Source organism: Microcaecilia unicolor, chromosome 11, assembly GCF_901765095.1.
Source record: "Microcaecilia unicolor chromosome 11, aMicUni1.1, whole genome shotgun sequence".
NCBI lineage: Eukaryota > Metazoa > Chordata > Amphibia > Gymnophiona > Siphonopidae > Microcaecilia > Microcaecilia unicolor.
Window position 1 is genome coordinate 175,859,964 of NC_044041.1, and position 19,383 is coordinate 175,879,346.

General features: G+C 45.5%; 1 protein-coding gene across 4 annotated transcripts in view; it reads right to left on the minus strand.

Moving 5' to 3' along the window:
- BICRA (BRD4 interacting chromatin remodeling complex associated protein) overlaps window positions 1–19,383 on the minus strand; it is a 226,838-nt gene that overhangs the window by 85,685 nt on the left and 121,770 nt on the right. For 3 of the 4 annotated variants that reach the window (XM_030218085.1, XM_030218083.1, XM_030218084.1), the window contains 3 exons: window positions 15,872–15,917; window positions 11,300–11,342; window positions 10,392–10,457 (listed from right to left, as the gene is read on the minus strand). In XM_030218085.1, the coding sequence (XP_030073945.1) occupies window positions 10,392–10,457; window positions 11,300–11,342; window positions 15,872–15,912 (150 nt within the window). In that variant the 5' untranslated portion in view covers window positions 15,913–15,917. The remainder of the gene's footprint in view (window positions 1–10,391; window positions 10,458–11,299; window positions 11,343–15,871; window positions 15,918–19,383) is intronic. The other variant, XM_030218086.1, reaches the window with a different exon arrangement.

Genomic DNA, 19,383 nt, shown 5'->3' on the forward strand with positions numbered 1-19,383 from the left:
TGGTGGCCCAGAGTATGCCAGATATCCGGAAGAAGTTGCAGCGTCAGGAGGGATTCGCAGGGATGAATACCACCCAGCTAATTGAGATCGCAACCAAGGTTTTCATTAATAGGGATCAGGAGGTGCGCCGAGAGGCAGACCGGAAGATGCAGAAGAAGGCCGACCTTTTAGCGGTAGCCATTACTAATTCCACCCTTAACCGAGGTCGACCTCTAGCTAATGGGAAGCCAAAGTGGGACCCCGGACCACCAGCCAGGCCCCGAGATTCCTTCAATCAATCCCGGCCAAGGGGGGAGAATCCCAGACCAAGATTGGAGAGGGACCAGTGTGCCTATTGTAAGGAAAGAGGGCACTGGAAAGATGAATGCCCCCAGAGGCGCCAGGGACTGAGAAGGGGACCAGGAGATCGAGGAAGCCGAGGCCGAGTTCGAGAGGGAAGGTATGAGCCTCCTGAATCTGACATCATCGGGATAGCCGAGATGGCAGAATGGGACGAATAGGACAGACCGGGTTCCTACAAACTGGGCTCCCAGGAACCTATGGTCAAGTTAACTATAGGGAGCCGCTCAATTCCATTCATGATTGATACAGGAGCTGAACATTCTGTTGTGACGGAGCGATTAGCGCCTGTGTCTGGAAAAACTGTCCGAGTGGTGGGAGCCACGGGGGTGCAGAACCGGAGGCCCTTTCTGACGACCCGTAGATGCCAATTAGGCTCACACACAGTCACTCATGAATTCCTCTATATGCCAGACTGTCCAATCCCTTTGTTAGGTCGAGACCTGCTGTCCAAGCTTAGGGCCCAAATTTCCTTTGACTCTGATGGCCAGACTTCAGTCTCCTTTCGGCCCCCGACATCCAGCCCTAAGGGTATATTGAGTTTCTGCTGCCCCCTTGAAGAAGAATGGCGGCTGCATCAGTCGCATGGCCAAGTTGACCTACCCCTGGCAGACAGCTTCCAGGTCAGTGGGGTATGGGCAGAAGATAATCCCCCAGGGTTGGCCCGAAATATTCCTCCTGTCCATGTAGATTTACTTCCAAGTGCCCGGCCAATCCATCTTCGCCAATACCCAATTCCCCGAAAGGCTCTGGAAGGGATCCAAGCACACCTGAATCGTTTGTTATCCCATGGAATTATTCGACCTTGTCAGTCTCCATGGAATACGCCACTGTTGCCAGTTCAGAAGCCAGGGACTGAGGACTACCGGCCAGTCCAAGACTTACGAGTGGTCAACAAATCCACTATTTCATTACACCCTGTAGTGCCTAATCCATATGTCCTGCTGGGATTGATACCTTCTGGAGCTACCCATTTCACGACACTAGACCTAAAAGATGCCTTCTTTTGTATTCGGGTGGCCTCCGCCAGTCAACTGCTTTTTGCCTTTCAATGGGAAAACCCAGTAACAGGAAGGAAGCTTCAGTATACATGGACCCGCCTGCCACAGGGGTTCAAGAATTCCCCCACCATTTTTGGGACAGCCCTAGGGCAAGACCTTAAGACTTTTAAATCTGAGCCTTCCAGGCGAGGTTTACTCCAGTATGTAGATGACCTCCTGATTGCTGCAGTGACCCAGGAAGAGTGTTTTGAGGCTACCAGAGAATTGCTGGAGCTACTCTTGGATGCAGGCTATAAGGTCTCACGCTCAAAGGCCCAACTTTGTCAGTCAGAAGTGAAGTATCTGGGCTTTTGCATTTCCCAGGGAAGTCGGAGACTGGATGTTAGTAGGAAGCAAGCGGTTGGTGCAATTCCCCAACCCAAGTCCAGAAGGGAAGTTAGGGAATTTCTGGGAGCAGCCGGATTCTGCAGAATTTGGATTCCAAATTTTGCATTGATGGCGAAACCCCTTTACCAGGCCACAAAGGGGGGTGAAAAGGAACCATTTGAATGGGGACCTACTGCTCAACAATCCTTCATTGCCATAAAGAAAGCCCTACTCCAAGCCCCTGCGTTAGGCCTTCCTGATGTGGAGAAACCTTTCTCATTGTATGTCCATGAGCGACAGGGGGTTGCTCTGGGTGTGCTGACCCAGATGATGGGATCCTGGCAGAGGCCTGTTGCATACCTGTCTAAACAGCTGGATGGAGTGGCTAAAGGATGGCCAGCCTGTATGAGGGCCATTGCAGCAACAGCCTTACTGGTCCAGGAAGCTGATAAGCTGACCTTGGGGCAAGAACTGGTTGTTAAAGTCCCCCACGCAGTTCTCACCCTTATGGAGTATAAGGGCAACCACTGGTTTACAAATAACCGCATGGTTAAGTACCAAGCCAGCTTGTGTGAGAATCCACGGATACACCTGGAAACAGTGGCTACATTTAATCCTGCCACTCTTTTGCCAGCATCTGAGGGACCACCGGATCATGACTGTATCCAAACCATGGATGAAGTGTACTCCAGTCGACCAGATCTTAAAGATGTTCCGTGGAGGGACCCAGATGTAATTTATTTCACAGATGGAAGCAGTTACGTGGAGAACTCCAAGCGATTGGCAGGCTATGCTGTGGTGACAGAGGACAAGGTGATAGAAGCAAGAGCCCTGCCCCAAGGAACTTCAGCCCAGAAAGCAGAACTTGTGGCCCTCATACGAGCTCTGGAGCTAGCAGCAGGACTGGTAACCAACATTTATACTGATTCCAAGTATGCCTTCACAACTCTACATGCTCATGGAGCTTTGTATAAGGAAAAGGGACTCATAAATGCCGCAGGCCAACCTGTTAAGTATGGACCTGAAATACTTCAGCTGCTAGAGGCTGTTTGGGCCCCTAAGAAGGTAGCTGTCATTCACTGCAGGGGACATCAAAGGATAGATACTCCAGTGGCCCGAGGGAATCGCCATGCTGATCGGGTGGCCAAGGAAGCTGCTCGAGGACCCCTAGCAAGTACTGTGACTCCCCTGTTCCAAATTCGACTGCAAGAATGGACACCTATGTACAGTGGGGGAAATAAGTATTTGATCCCTTGCTGATTTTGTAAGTTTGCCCACTGACAAAGACATGAGCAGCCCATAATTGAAGGGTAGGTTATTGGTAACAGTGAGAGATAGCACATCACAAATTAAATCCGGAAAATCACATTGTGGAAAGTATATGAATTTATTTGCATTCTGCAGAGGGAAATAAGTATTTGATCCCCCACCAACCAGTAAGAGATCTGGCCCCTACAGACCAGGTAGATGCTCCAAATCAACTCGTTACCTGCATGACAGACAGCTGTCGGCAATGGTCACCTGTATGAAAGACACCTGTCCACAGACTCAGTGAATCAGTCAGACTCTAACCTCTACAAAATGGCCAAGAGCAAGGAGCTGTCTAAGGATGTCAGGGACAAGATCATACACCTGCACAAGGCTGGAATGGGCTACAAAACCATCAGTAAGACGCTGGGCGAGAAGGAGACAACTGTTGGTGCCATAGTAAGAAAATGGAAGAAGTACAAAATGACTGTCAATCGACAAAGATCTGGGGCTCCACGCAAAATCTCACCTCGTGGGGTATCCTTGATCATGAGGAAGGTTAGAAATCAGCCTACAACTACAAGGGGGGAACTTGTCAATGATCTCAAGGCAGCTGGGACCACTGTCACCACGAAAACCATTGGTAACACATTACGACATAACGGATTGCAATCCTGCAGTGCCCGCAAGGTCCCCATGCTCCGGAAGGCACATGTGACGGCCCGTCTGAAGTTTGCCAGTGAACACCTGGATGATGCCGAGAGTGATTGGGAGAAGGTGCTGTGGTCAGATGAGACAAAAATTGAGCTCTTTGGCATGAACTCAACTCGCCGTGTTTGGAGGAAGAGAAATGCTGCCTATGACCCAAAGAACACCATCCCCACTGTCAAGCATGGAGGTGGAAATGTTATGTTTTGGGGGTGTTTCTCTGCTAAGGGCACAGGACTACTTCACCGCATCAATGGGAGAATGGATGGGGCCATGTACCGTACAATTCTGAGTGACAACCTCCTTCCCTCCGCCAGGGCCTTAAAAATGGGTCGTGGCTGGGTCTTCCAGCACGACAATGACCCAAAACATACAGCCAAGGCAACAAAGGAGTGGCTCAGGAAGAAGCACATTAGGGTCATGGAGTGGCCTAGCCAGTCACCAGACCTTAATCCCATTGAAAACTTATGGAGGGAGCTGAAGCTGCGAGTTGCCAAGCGACAGCCCAGAACTCTTAATGATTTAGAGATGATCTGCAAAGAGGAGTGGACCAAAATTCCTCATGACATGTGTGCAAACCTCATCATCAACTACAGAAGACGTCTGACCGCTGTGCTTGCCAACAAGGGTTTTGCCACCAAGTATTAGGTCTTGTTTGCCAGAGGGATTAAATACTTATTTCCCTCTGCAGAATGCAAATAAATTCATATACTTTCCACAATGTGATTTTCCGGATTTAATTTGTGATGTGCTATCTCTCACTGTTACCAATAACCTACCCTTCAATTATGGGCTGCTCATGTCTTTGTCAGTGGGCAAACTTACAAAATCAGCAAGGGATCAAATACTTATTTCCCCCACTGTATACCCAAATGGAAGAGAAATGGGCTCAAGAGGAAGGTGCAGTAAGGAGACCTGATGGCTGGTTACATCTCCCTGATACCAGAGTTCTGGTGCCACGCCACCTAGCTTGGCCTGTAGTGTCTCAAGCTCATGATCTGTCACACTTAGGGAAAACAGCACTAGCCCGCCTACTCAGTCGAGTAGTGGTGCTGGAAGGATTGGATAGTCTGGTTGCCACTGCCTCTGCCCGATGTACTCTCTGTGCCCAGAATAATGCTCGTCAGGGACCCCGTATTCCACCAGGAGTTCAGTCTAGAGGACTAACACCCTTTGAGTCTCTAGTTATAGACTTCACAGAAATGCCCAGGAGCGGTAGGCTCCGATACCTCTTGGTCATGGTCTGTACCTTTTCTGGGTGGGTGGAAGCATATCCTACAGTCACTGAGAAAGCCACAGAAGTAGCTCGAGCCCTCCTTAGGGATGTTATCCCCAGGTATGGACTGCCCCTTGCCATAGGTTCAGATAATGGTCCCGCCTTTGTTGAAGCTACACTTCAGGCCCTGTCCCGCGCATTGCACATTACCTGGAAATTGCATTGTGCCTACCGTCCCCAGAGTTCAGGGCAGGTTGAGCGGGCAAACAGAACCTTGAAAAATAGCCTAGCAAAGATTTGTCAGGAAACCCAACTGAAATGGCCACAGGCACTGCCATTAGTCCTCTTCCGCCTCCGATGCACCCCAACTAAAGGAACAGCCCTCTCTCCCTTTGAAATTGTGTATGGGAAGCCCCCAGCCATTTTGCAGGGAATTAAGGGAGACATAGGGATTTTAGGGTCTGCCCAGGTGCAGGAGCAGGTAGCCCTCTTGGGCAGGATAATTTCTGAGCTTCAGTCTTATGTGAGAGAAATAAACCCTGTCCCCTTCCAGGTTCAGGTACATTCCTTCCTGCCAGGGGATAGAGTTTGGGTGAAAGACTGGAGGCTCCAGCCTTTGGGGCCCCGATGGAAAGGACCTTTTACTGTTTTGCTTTCTACCCCTATAGCTGTGAAGGTCGCAGGGATAACTCCATGGGTCCATTGGTCTCGAATTAAGTCTGCTGATCAGACTGAGCCCAGCACGGATCAGACGGAGCCTAAACAGTGGAGAGCAGAAAGTGATCCAGCGGAGCCATTGAAGTTGCGCTTGACCCGAACCAAAGAATCTACTAGCTGAAAAGAAGGGTCAACTGCATACTGCAGGAGCTGCTGAACTTCGGCTTCACACTGAGACTCTTTCTTGCCCTGATTCTGGCTTTCTTGGAATTTGAGAGCTTGATCCTTGTCAGTTGAGGGTCTATCCCAACTGGTATAAGAACTCAAAAACTGAGAACATTATATTAGAGTAATCTGTGATTAGCACAGACTGTTGAAATATTATTGCTTAATTAGTTTGCTGTATTTGTTTTAGATTAGGAAGAAAGAAAATGTTAGTAGTTTGGATGCTTTTGTTGTTTTCTACTCCTTGCCTCCTTTTTCCTAATACCCCAACTCGCTCCAACCTTTGGTTACACTCTGTCCAGGAACTAATTAGCCAGGCAAAGATTACTTCCCCTTGTATTGTGTGTTCCCGATTTTCTCCTTATACTACAGATGTCCCAGCTGTACCTGTCCCTGTGCAGCTCCCAGCTCTTATACCTCCCTACTTTTCGAGTTCAGGCCCTTGGAGCCAGGATTATACTTGGTGGTCCTTTTATAATGCTACTTCCCCCTCTGAATCTTCTCTAAGGCCAGTCTTTACGTCTCCCTATCCAGCTTCTGGAGTGTTTTGTTTAACAAGAAGCATCTCAACTGTTCTTCCCATTCCCTGAAACTATACTAATGTTCTCCCAGAAAAAGGGGAATCTGTGTGGGTAGTCTCTCCAGGTACTCCTATGTGCCCTACTACCATACCTGCAGATTATGACCAGGGTGATTATCTGGCTCCTAACCGTACTACTGAGAAGACTATAGTGTCCCGGCCTATTTTCTACTTTCATAAGTCCCCGGGGTATGAAAGGGTTGCAACATATGTGCAGTCTGTCACAATTGGGGATTGGCACCTATGGTGTACAAAGTCTCCATTTCTTCTTAGTTCCCCCTGGGATAGGGGCTCGCATTATGGGCATCCTAATGTCCATCCTGTGCCAACATTTATTGGGAACTTTCCTCGCCCTCTCCTTGGTCATTACTGGCTTTGTGATAATGTCCTCCACATGATTCTTCCCCCCACATATGATTTTTGTGTATTGGTAACCTTGAATTATTTTCCTAAAGTTATTCCTCTCCTCAAGCCACCATCCCCGCACCGCTCTAAGCGAGAGGCCTTGTCCTTACCTTCCTCCGTTGCCACAGAGGATGAGGCGATTGAATTAGCCCTCCAGTATATTAACTCTACTTATCCTCTGACTAAAAAGAGACTTGTAGCCCTTTCTGCCACGGCCTGGATTCCAATTGGGGGCCCGGTAGCGGGTATTACTGAACTAGGCATGGCTACCCGGAGACTTCAGTCCCTACTCCATGTTTTAGTTCATGAGCTGAACGTGGTAGTCAATGCATTGCAGGATCAAATTAATGAATTAAGTATAGTTTCTCGGTATAACCGTATGGGCCTTGACTATCTCTTTGCAGCCCAGGGTGGCCTCTGCACAGTGCTAAATTCTTCAGAGTGCTGTACCATTGTCATAAATAGGACGCATGTAGTTAGGCATGCCATGGATAAAGTCCTACAGTTGGCCAGCCTTAATGTGGAGGATTACCGAGGAGGATTAGACCTTACCTCCTGGTGGTGGTCATTGACCTCATGGATACGTCCCTTGTTTATTTCCCTAATAGTCTTAGTTTTAGCAGGGTTGTTGTTTTGTTTCCTGGCCTCATGTGCTTCGGCAGTATGCCGTCGGACCTTAACAAGTAGGGTAATGGTGATTCACAAGCCTATTCTTAGTTAGGATCACTATAATCTCCAGAGTTTGAGTTGTGAGACTTATCTCTGCATAAGCTGATTTTAGTCTCAAAGGGGGGAATGAGGCAGCATGGGCATAATTATACATATATAAGAAGCCATATTAATTGGTGTTTAAAAGCTTGGTGCTTGAATTCAACTTTTCACCTTGCAAGTAAAGTGATGGAGGAATGTCATCTGGTTTAGATTATTTAGAAATTTTACGTTTGCCAGGCTAAAGGGTAGAAAGGTCAGAGAGAGCAACTTCTTTCACCCTTTGTGAGTGATGGATTGCTAAATGCTGGCACATCTGTATACTATTATGAATGAACAAAGCATGAGCCAGACATACTGTAGTTTAAAGCTGGTTAAATAATTTTAGAAGTTCTTGATATGTAGATTTTGTTATAAGGAATACTGATTCTGTGTATTTTAGAATATGTCTTATTTTAGAATATGTCTTATTTTAGAATATGTTTATTCTGTGTAGTTAATATGTAGAATGCCTTTTTAAATCTAATGTTTGTTCAACTCTTTGCCTTACGTTCTGAGTAGGGCTGCAGTGAAAAGGTCAGCATATGGTTTGAGTTTTCTGCAGTCCTGGCTGGTTTAATGTATGGAGCTGATAGGTGAAAAGGGTCAAGAAAAAGTCTTGATTAATTATAGGTGAATGTAGGAATGGTCCTGAAAGTAATAACAAACTATAGCTGTATGCCATTAAGTAAGACTGGCCCTTGACCCCTTAATGAATGCCAGAGTTCAGTTAGCAGTTAGTATGAAGTTGACTAGGAATATGAGAAATTAATCATAATAAAAATGTAAGAGACTGGTGCCATAATGTCTAGTGTGAGAGGCCCCAGGTCATAGGTCAGTTTGAGAAATATCAAACCTATGTAACTGATATTTTTAAAGTAATGATTGGCTGAGGCAAGGTAACCAATCTATTCTTTACCATCTGGAAAGTAAGGGGGGCTAGAGGTTAGAACTGTATATAAGAGGGAGCAGAAGCAGCTTACGTCAGAAGGAACAGACAGAAGAAGGAGAGCTGAAGGAAGACAGGCAGCAGAAGAAGAGAAGCAGCTGAGACAGAAGCCACAAAGACACAGAGAGCTGAGAAAGAGAAGAAGAGACTTAATGCTGATGTCCTACTATGTTTGCTGGCAAATAAAGAAGATTTCTCCCTCATTCTGGTGTGTGCTGTTTGACTCCTGAAGTACCACAGATTCTGCTAACAATAGGGGTAATTCATGCATCAATTCCTGCAACAGTTTCTCCACCCCCCCCCCCCCCAGCAGACTTCATAGTTGACATCATAGGGGCTTTCCCCAGCCAATTGACTGTCTGCTTGTTTCTACACACAACCCCCCCAGCTGACATCATAGGGGCTTGGCTGTCTGCTTGTTTCTCCACCCCTAAGCTCTTCCCTGCTCTCCAACAGTTTCTCTGCCCCTCTAAGCTGTTCTCTGCTTTCTGACACTGGTATTGAAAAAAATCTCCTCCTTGCTGAAAGCCCCTCCTCCCCCCCAAAGCTGTTTCTCTGCCCCTCTAAAGCTCTTCTCTGTTCTCTGACAAGATTTGCTATTGAAAAATGCAAAGCAGATTGCTTCTCTCAGAAGTCTACCTCACAGGACAGCTCCAGACCTGATGGAAAATTTTACATATTAAAGGTAGGCGGTCCTTTCTGTGCATCACTCAGAAATGTCTGTGCATCGCTCAGAATGCTCATTTTTAATACTAATGAGCTCTTTGTAATATATTTGCATAGGATTATCGTTAACTGCTACCCCCAACAGTAAAAAACCACTTAGAACCCCTTTGTGCATTAGATGCTGAAATGATCACTAGACTGGCTAGAACCAGTTTAAATCAGATGTTGGTAGCATATAGTAAGCTTTGAGCATCAGCCCCTTAGTGTTGTGTGTGTTTTCTGTCCTATCAATTTAATGGAGTTCCTTTCATTTAGTATTGTAAACCGCTGAGTTCTTATTTAGGTAAAGCGGTATAGCAAACTTTTAATAAACTGCAAACATATATTTTTTTTATCTGTGCACACACTTATCAAATGATCCTTATAAAGGGCAATTTCAAAGCCATCTGCAAAAGCAAAAAGCAATTTGACCATCTAAACCTGGTCTCCCTTAAAGGAAGCCCCACACAGACTTTTAGCTGGACAGAAGAGGGTAAGACTATTTTAACTAGGCAAATCAGTATTTATCCACAGTAAATGGCTTTGAAAATTGCCCTCTCAGGCTACATGCTGAATTATTTTGCCACTGTTAGCACACAGGAACTGTCTTAATCAGGGCTTCTTTTGAGGGGGTACTGAGTACCGGCACCTTTTCCATTGTCTACTAAAATTGACCCATGGAACCCAAGTTTTAATGAAAGAGCTCAGGCTCTACACACCAATTCTGCCTTGTCATAGATTCTGTGACTGGTTGCAGGGGGCCTGGCTATTGTGGGGTGGGTCCCTCAGTGATTACCCCACTCCTGAAGGGTGGCCTAACATTTGAGTACCGTTACCTTTTTTGCTAGAAAAAAAAACACACACTGGTCTTAATACAAAAAGAACATGAGAGGTTTTTTTTTTTGCTGGGAATGTAAAAACATTAAATTGTAGATGTACAGCTGTGCCAAGTTCTTAAGACGGGGAGGAATGATCAACCATCATTCATTTACAGAGGGGCTTTGAAACACTCTCTGATATAATGTGGGGGGGGGGGGGTGGTGGTAAAGTTTTCTAATATAAGCAGCAGTGACTTTCTTGCACTTCTCAGCTAAGGCCTCAAAAGAGAAGCAGTGATCTCCTGTCAGACTTGTACAACTGACAGTTGGAAGATATCCTTTAGCTACAGCGGGGTAGCAGATGGGGGTAGACCAAATTACCCTTGCCTGCTGATACATGCTATGTTGTGGAAAACATGGGACATACCCCAGCACCCACGAAGAAGGCACTCGCTGCATCTCCCGCATTATCCAGGAGTTCATCACTATCAATCTGAAATGGAAAACAGATTAACACAATTGTACAGAAAGAGAAATAACAGAGGCAGAAACAAGGGGGGGGGGGGCGGTGAGAGACAGCAGGGATATAGAGATACAAGAAAAGGAAGAAGAGTAAAAGGGGAGAAGGAAGAAAAAGGAAAAGAGGAATTAGGCTAAACAGTAATGAAGTTCAACCTTCAGGGAAAGCAATGCTGTTTTCTTTTAACAAATATTCCTTGAGGATTGAGATGCCCATTCTATGCAACCCCATCCCACCTTGGAGACTTTCATGTTCAAATTTATGTACTGAACAGAGGAATCCCAGTGACATCACGGGGACAACCCACATATGCCCAAAGAAATAAGAAAGCAAGCTCTGGAAAGTTTTTTCAAAATGTGGCTGAATGGAACACACCCTGTGTTTCACGACAAGACATGTGAAGGTTCATGAGTTAAATATGGTAACGCAGTGGCTCTCAGTCCTCAGAGCCCACGTAACTGGCTAGAATTTCAGGATTCCCACAATTATATATGAGATGATTTACATGAACTGCCTCCAATCTCATACATATTCATTGTGGGAATCTGAAAACCCAGCTGGCTAAGTGTGCATGGAGGACAGTTGTTGAGATCCACTACTTTAATCAATACTGACAAAGTAGTTGATTTAAACTGAGGCACTCAAACAAGAAGGAAATCACTTGGGCTGCAACTCCGACATCAGAATATACAACTGCTACATCCTTCTCTCTTTTTTATTTTTTAGATTTCTAATGGGTAGAAAGAAGGAAGTCCAATGCTCTGTGCCAGGAAAAGCTGAGCAGCAATAAATAAATGCATCGTAAATCAACTCACCTTTTCGGATCCATGTAAAAAATCATTCAGAGCCTGAGGATCACTGTAAGATAAATAAATAAAGTAAAATGCATGTGATCACCTCCAGGGAGAAGAACAATTCAGCTGTGCTGAAGACCTGTGCAACACAAGCTCAAGCTGTGCTTACATATTTAGTACTAGTAAAAAAAGGCCCGTTCCTGACACAAATGAAACGGGCGCTAGCAAGGTTTTCCTCGGCTCCCCTGCAGCCACCCATGTACAGCGACCCTCCTCTCCCCCTGCAGCCACCCATGTCCAGCGAACCTCCTCTCCCCCCTGCCCCCCCTCCTGCCACCCATATCCAGCAACCCTCCTCTCTCCCCTGCCCCCCCTGCAGCCACCCATGTCCAGCGACCCCCTGCCCCCCCCTGCAGCCACCCATGTCCAGCGACCCTCCTCTGGACATAGTTCAGCTGTGAAGCATGTTTCCTCCCCCCCCCCCCCCCCCCCGAGTTCTGAAGTTGATCTATGGAGCCTAGCAGACCAACTCGGAATGAGCCACGGTCCCAGGCAGCAAGTCAGAACATTGGAGGTGAGAATTATATAGGATTACATGTGCATCTGCTATGTAACTACACCAAAGGAGGCAAGAAAAAGTGCCTGTATATGTAATGAGGCAAGAAGTGTCACTGACCAAACATCTGTCCTCATGCCCTAAAAAGTGTAGTCTTACACCGTAACCAGGCCTCGACAAATCTGCTTAAGATCTAGAAAACTCCTACCTCTGCACTCTTCTCTTCCTCCTCAACCAGTCATGTACCCCCACCCCAACAAACTCAAATACTTGAGGCTGTTAGCAGGGATCCCCAAGCCCCGCCAGCCAAAGAGGTACTAAACTGGTGGTCTGGCAGCTGCTGGCCCGTTCTAATATGCCTTAAAGTAGTGTTTCCCAAGTCGGTCCTGGAATACCCCTTTGCCAGGTTTTTAGGATATGGAGTGGAGGAGTGGCCTAGTGGTTAGGGTGGTGGACTTTGGTCCTGGAGAACTGAGGAACTGAGTTCGATTCCCACTTCAGGCACAGGCAGCTCCTTGTGTCTCTGGGCAAGTCACTTAACCCTCCATTGCCCCAGGTACAAATAAGTACCTACAGTGGGGGAAATAAGTATTTGATCCCTTGCTGATTTTGTAAGTTTGCCCACTGACAAAGACATGAGCAGCCCATAATTGAAGGGTAGGTTATTGGTAACAGTGAGAGATAGCACATCACAAATTAAATCCGGAAAATCACATTGTGGAAAGTATATGAATTTATTTGCATTCTGCAGAGGGAAATAAGTATTTGATCCCCCACCAACCAGTAAGAGATCTGGCCCCTACAGACCAGGTAGATGCTCCAAATCAACTCGTTACCTGCATGACAGACAGCTGTCGGCAATGGTCACCTGTATGAAAGACACCTGTCCACAGACTCAGTGAATCAGTCAGACTCTAACCTCTACAAAATGGCCAAGAGCAAGGAGCTGTCTAAGGATGTCAGGGACAAGATCATACACCTGCACAAGGCTGGAATGGGCTACAAAACCATCAGTAAGACGCTGGGCGAGAAGGAGACAACTGTTGGTGCCATAGTAAGAAAATGGAAGAAGTACAAAATGACTGTCAATCGACAAAGATCTGGGGCTCCACGCAAAATCTCACCTCGTGGGGTATCCTTGATCATGAGGAAGGTTAGAAATCAGCCTACAACTACAAGGGGGGAACTTGTCAATGATCTCAAGGCAGCTGGGACCACTGTCACCACGAAAACCATTGGTAACACATTACGACATAACGGATTGCAATCCTGCAGTGCCCGCAAGGTCCCCCTGCTCCGGAAGGCACATGTGACGGCCCGTCTGAAGTTTGCCAGTGAACACCTGGATGATGCCGAGAGTGATTGGGAGAAGGTGCTGTGGTCAGATGAGACAAAAATTGAGCTCTTTGGCATGAACTCAACTCGCCGTGTTTGGAGGAAGAGAAATGCTGCCTATGACCCAAAGAACACCGTCCCCACTGTCAAGCATGGAGGTGGAAATGTTATGTTTTGGGGGTGTTTCTCTGCTAAGGGCACAGGACTACTTCACCGCATCAATGGGAGAATGGATGGGGCCATGTACCGTACAATTCTGAGTGACAACCTCCTTCCCTCCGCCAGGGCCTTAAAAATGGGTCGTGGCTGGGTCTTCCAGCACGACAATGACCCAAAACATACAGCCAAGGCAACAAAGGAGTGGCTCAGGAAGAAGCACATTAGGGTCATGGAGTGGCCTAGCCAGTCACCAGACCTTAATCCCATTGAAAACTTATGGAGGGAGCTGAAGCTGCGAGTTGCCAAGCGACAGCCCAGAACTCTTAATGATTTAGAGATGATCTGCAAAGAGGAGTGGACCAAAATTCCTCCTGACATGTGTGCAAACCTCATCATCAACTACAGAAGACGTCTGACCGCTGTGCTTGCCAACGAGGGTTTTGCCACCAAGTATTAGGTCTTGTTTGCCAGAGGGATTAAATACTTATTTCCCTCTGCAGAATGCAAATAAATTCATATACTTTCCACAATGTGATTTTCCGGATTTAATTTGTGATGTGCTATCTCTCACTGTTACCAATAACCTACCCTTCAATTATGGGCTGCTCATGTCTTTGTCAGTGGGCAAACTTACAAAATCAGCAAGGGATCAAATACTTATTTCCCCCACTGTATATATGTAAGCCGCATTGAGCCTGCCATGAGTGGAAAAGCGCGGGGTACAAATGTAACAAAAATAAAATAAATATCCACAATGAATATGCATGAAAGAGATTTGCATATAATGGAGGCAGGGCCTGCAAACCAATTTCATGCATATTCATTGTGGATATCCTGAAAACCTGAATGGCAAGAGGGTACTTCAGGACTGACTTGAAAAACACTACCTCAGAGACCAGACCATAGGGCACGCTTCCTGTGGTGTCTTCAGAACATCGAAGAAATATTTCTTGAAAACGTCAGGAAAAGGAACAAACTTAGATCTTGGAAAGTTTATAAGATGAAGATCCCCAAAAGTGCTACTTATTAGTTTCATAGACTATCCCTTAGTCTTAGTACTATTCAACAACCATTCCCCTGGCTACCTGTTCTCCCCACTCATGATTTTATAGACTTTATCAAATCTCTTCTCAGTCATCTTTTCTCCATAGGGGAGGCTGTCCCATCCCTTTTATCATTTTCATCACCCTTCTCTGAAACTTTTCTAGTTCAACAATATCCATTTTGAGATGAGATGAACAGAAGTGCACGCAATAGTTCAGGTCCAATCATGCCATGGATCAATACAGAGGCAATATTATATTCTGTGTTTTATTTCCTATCCCTTTCTATGTAATTCCTAGCATTTTTGCCCACTTTAGCAAACTGAGGATTTCAACATGCTGCCAAGATCCTTTTCCTTTATAGCTACAGTTTAGATTATTTTCCCACATGGGCATCTCTTTGCACTTGTTAATATTAAGTTTCACCTGCCAATTAGTTATCTAGGCCCCGGGACTCCTAAGACCGTCTTACAATATCTCACAACCTGCTTAGTGTGCCAACAACTCAGAATAATTCTGTCATCTGCAAATTTAATCACCTAACTAGGGGATGCTAAAGAGTGAGTGTTAGTCATTGTGCAACGGTGGCATCTTGTGGTTCCAAAGGGACTCCTGGATGTGGCTAACCCCCCCCCCCCCCCCCACCCCTCCAGCCAAAATGTATCATTACATTGATTGGCTAATTGAGCTGGGAGAGGGATTTGCTAAACGAAAGCTCACAGCGCTGTTGTACAGGCTAGGCCAATTCCAACAAAGTTAGAAGCCCAAGTAGTAGGTAAAAACAGCTGAGCCAAAAATAAAAAGTATTGGAATGCTGCTGAAAGCAGAAAAGGCTGCTAGTGGTGGATACAGCAAATCTTATGCTCTCTTCCATTCTGTACAAAAAAATTACTTTAATTTTCCTCTCCTTAATGTCCATGAACAAATAGACCTTATTCCCCATCACAAAATTCCTGAGGGATTCCATTTACACATCATAAGAATCTGCTTATAACAATGCTAATCATTTCGATGATGTATGTTCAAATAGCAGCCGCCTGGTCCCTCAGAGCACCGGCTGTCCTCAGCTCACCTAGGGGACTGCAGAGTCCTAAGGAGCAAAGATGACAAATTTCTAAAGAAGTGCAAAATTTAGGGGATCTCCCAGCTCACAGATCCCTTGAGTGTTATTTCTTTCTAAAACTCACACAGAGCTTTGTATTAATGTCATAACCAAACACCAACAGGTATCTTTAGAACACAAGTACTCAACCCAGTTTTCAGGACACACCTAGCCAGTCAGGTTTTCTGGATACCCACAACAAATATGCACGAGACAGATCTGCATACAATGGAGGTAGTGCACGCAAAGTTATCTCTTGCATATGAACTCTTGATATTCTGAAAACCACGCTGGCTAAGTGTGTCCCGAGGACCAGGTTGAGATCCTCTGATTTAGGAGGACTGTTTGTGAAGCCCACACCCCAGGTGCCCTCTACAGTCAGCATGATATATACTTACCAAATTACATCTAGCAAGCACCGACCGTCTTCATCATCCATGTCAACTGGAGAGAAACAGAAGAACAAATGATAAAAGATACTGAAGAGTGTAAACTTATCAATTCCTTCTTTCAGAATGAAAACTTGCTAGTATAGTTCTGTTATAGCCAGCACATCCTGACACTGCCCTTTATTCTCACCTGAGCTCTGAATTCCATTAATACAATAACATCAGACTTTATCAAATGTCACTAAACTGATGACATTTTAATATACAGTGCAATCCGCTTAAGTGCAAGGGTCTGGGACCAAAGAAATACATGCAGTTAACCGGAGCATGCACTTAACCGTTGTGACCCAAAGAAGCTTGACATCTGATAAACATATGTACAGTACTGTTTATTATACATACAGAATACAGTCTCCGTTAACTGACGTTAGGCTTACTAAGTAATCAGTCATAGTCCTCGGTACACTATTGTGTCTGTGAGTTCCATAGACTACGTCTGCCAGACGGTAAAAACTGTCATAGAACTGACATCCAGCGGCCTCCAGATAGGCCCGCACGGTGTCGAGACTCTCCAGCACTCTTGCAAAAGTGACAGGAGGCTGTTGAATTTCGTCAGTATGTGCCTCACTGCTCATTTCATCATCTGTTTCATCATCAGCTGTTGCCTGCGTGTAGGCGCATATCTCGACATCAGTGCTGTCCGTCAGCTGTTTGTAGATCGTAATCAACAGCTACGTAGTGATGAAACTCCTCTTCAGTAACACCGGCTAGGATGTCAATAGCCTGTTCATCTGACGCGTTTGCAACAGCTGCATCTGTTTCGTCCCTCTCCACATCCTTAACAAAGTTTGCCTGCTTGTAGCAGTTCACAATGGTTGCCTGTGTAACATAATTCCAGGCTTCTTTCTGCATATGTAGGGAATCCAACAGTGATAGATTACAAGCCGGTTCAACAGCACGTTTATCCTTGCCAGTCTGGTCATCCATAACGCTCATCAGACGACGTAGCACGAGCCCAATAATGTTTTTTGAAATTGGCTATTATGTCCTGATCCATAGGTTGGATCAGAGAGGTAGTGTTTGTTGGCAGGAAGACCACCTTGATGTGAGACAGCCTGACATCATCACGGTGTGCAGCACAATCATCACAATAAAACAAAATCTTGACACTTTTGTGCCCGCATTCTAGTGTCTAACTTCTTTAGCCACTGCTTCCAAATTTCCCCAGTCATCCATGAATTTGCGTTAGCCTCGTATGACACAGGAAGTCGCTTAACATTCTTGAAGCAACGGGGCTGTTTGCTCTTTCCAATGATGAGTGATTCCAACTTCTCACTCCTATCCATATTGCAGCAAAGGAGGATCGTCAGTCAGTCCTTCGACATTTTACTTCCTGTAGTTTCGGCTTGTTTGAATGCAAGTGCTCCATCAGGAATCGCTCTCCAGTAGAGACCGTTTTCTTCAGCATTGAAAATGTCATGAGGTGCAAACTTGTTCAAGATGGTAGGAAGAACTGAAACAACCCAATTTTCAGCACCAAAGTCATCAGCGTCTTGTTTTTCACCATGCTGTTTCTTGAATTTTATGTTGTTCCTCTCCTTCCATCTTTCCAACCATCCAACAGTGGCTTTGAATTCAGTTAGTCCAAGACTTTCAACTAGTTGATTAGCTTTCTCCATAAGCAGTGGACCACTGACAGGAAACTGTCTGCTCCTGACTTGAGAAAACCACCGAAGAAGAGCATCTTCTACCTCCTCAGCTTTTCCCGCCCGTTTTCGTTTCCATTGTGGATTTGTATTGTTTTGCCAGTCCTCCAGAAGCTAGTCTTTCTGCTTCAAGATACGTGAAATTTGACTGGGAGTGACACCATATTCTTTAGCAATAGATGCTTGACTTTGTTTTCTAATTTTTTAAGAACTTCTATTCGTTCAGCCAGTGTTAAAGTTTTACAGTTGCGCGATGACAACGACGACGACGACAACTCCAGTGTACACTCCAACAACTTTCTTTCGCTTATTCTGCCTGTGGCAGTTAACCAATGAGATTTCAAATTTATTGCCCCTTCATCACGTGCCAATCGGCTTCCATATTCCGTGCGTGCGCTTATGTGGAGTCTTTCCTGCAGAGGTCATGCATATAAGCGAATCTTGCACTTATCAATGGTGCGCTAAACCGAATTTGCCCCCATAGAAACTGATGGCGCCAAAACCGGGACCAAAGTACAGCATGCAGTTAAACAGATCATGCGCTAATCCGACGTGCACTTAAATGGAGTGCACTGTATCTATATTTTTTTTATATTCAGGTACAGTAGGTATTTTCCTTACAATCCAAAGGCTCAATTTACTAACATGTGTTTAACATACATTAGTAAACCTAGCCCTAAATTTGTACCCGAGACAATGGAGAGTCACATGGAGCATCACTGGGATTTGAACCCTGGCTTTGCTGGTTTACAGCCTGCTACTCTAATCACTAAGAGGGTCTTTTACTAAGGCGAGCTCATGTTTTTGGTGCGCGCTAAAATTGTGGGCGTGCTAAACATTACCTATCACTTTTGTTATTCTGTTATATTTAACTTTTATTTTCTTTATCAATATCCTGTAATCCCTATTACTATGTAAGCCGCATTGAACCTGCTTTGAGTGGGAAAGCGTGGGATACAAATGTAATAATAATATTAATTAGAGATGCCAATGCATTCCTATGGGCGTCTCTAACGTTTAGCGTATCCACAATTTTAGCGCGTGCTAAAAACGTATGCGCGCCTTAGTAAACGGCACCCTAAGTTACTTATCTATTTTCATTTCCAAGAGTCATTTTTGGACTCCTGCACCAATTTACCTGCAAATACAAAAAGCTAGAACATGGGTGCAGAGAAGACATGAGGATGGACATGGAAGCTACTGAAGTATGATTAGAAAACAGTGGAAGAAAACCAATGGGTGGCATAGAGTTTGCAAGCAAACAAAAAAAAACAGGGCATTTTAAGTTTGTTTTCTGATTGACCGTCCTTCTGGTCTGTACAGCCGAGCTTTGCAGTTCTTGTGCCTGTGAACACCAAACTAATTCACATAAGCAACAGGTCCAGAGTGCCTGGAAGGAAGCCATTATCTTGCGAACCCCACTGGGATCTGGGGCCAAGTACTCCTGAGTTTATACACATTATTTCTGCTCTCTCTCTCAAAATTCTAGGAAGGTGAGAAGGGAGAAAAGAGAAAAGAGAAACCCTTGCAATATCATGTAGAAAAGAGGAGAGGATCTCACAGCCAAACACTTACACCTGGCACCCCCTAGGGTGGATGGGGCACAGCACCTGCACTGTGTCAGAGCTGCAAAAGAATCCCCAGCCATAACATTGCTCCTGGGTGCCAGCAAACAAAGTATCACATTTCAAAACATGCTTCTTTCTCCTGGGTCCCTAGTAGTTGTCTCTGCAAGCCTGCCCTGCTCACCTACTCTGGGGGATGATTTTCAATTGGAAATGTTCTTGGGTGCTGCAAATTACTGAGAAACTCTGT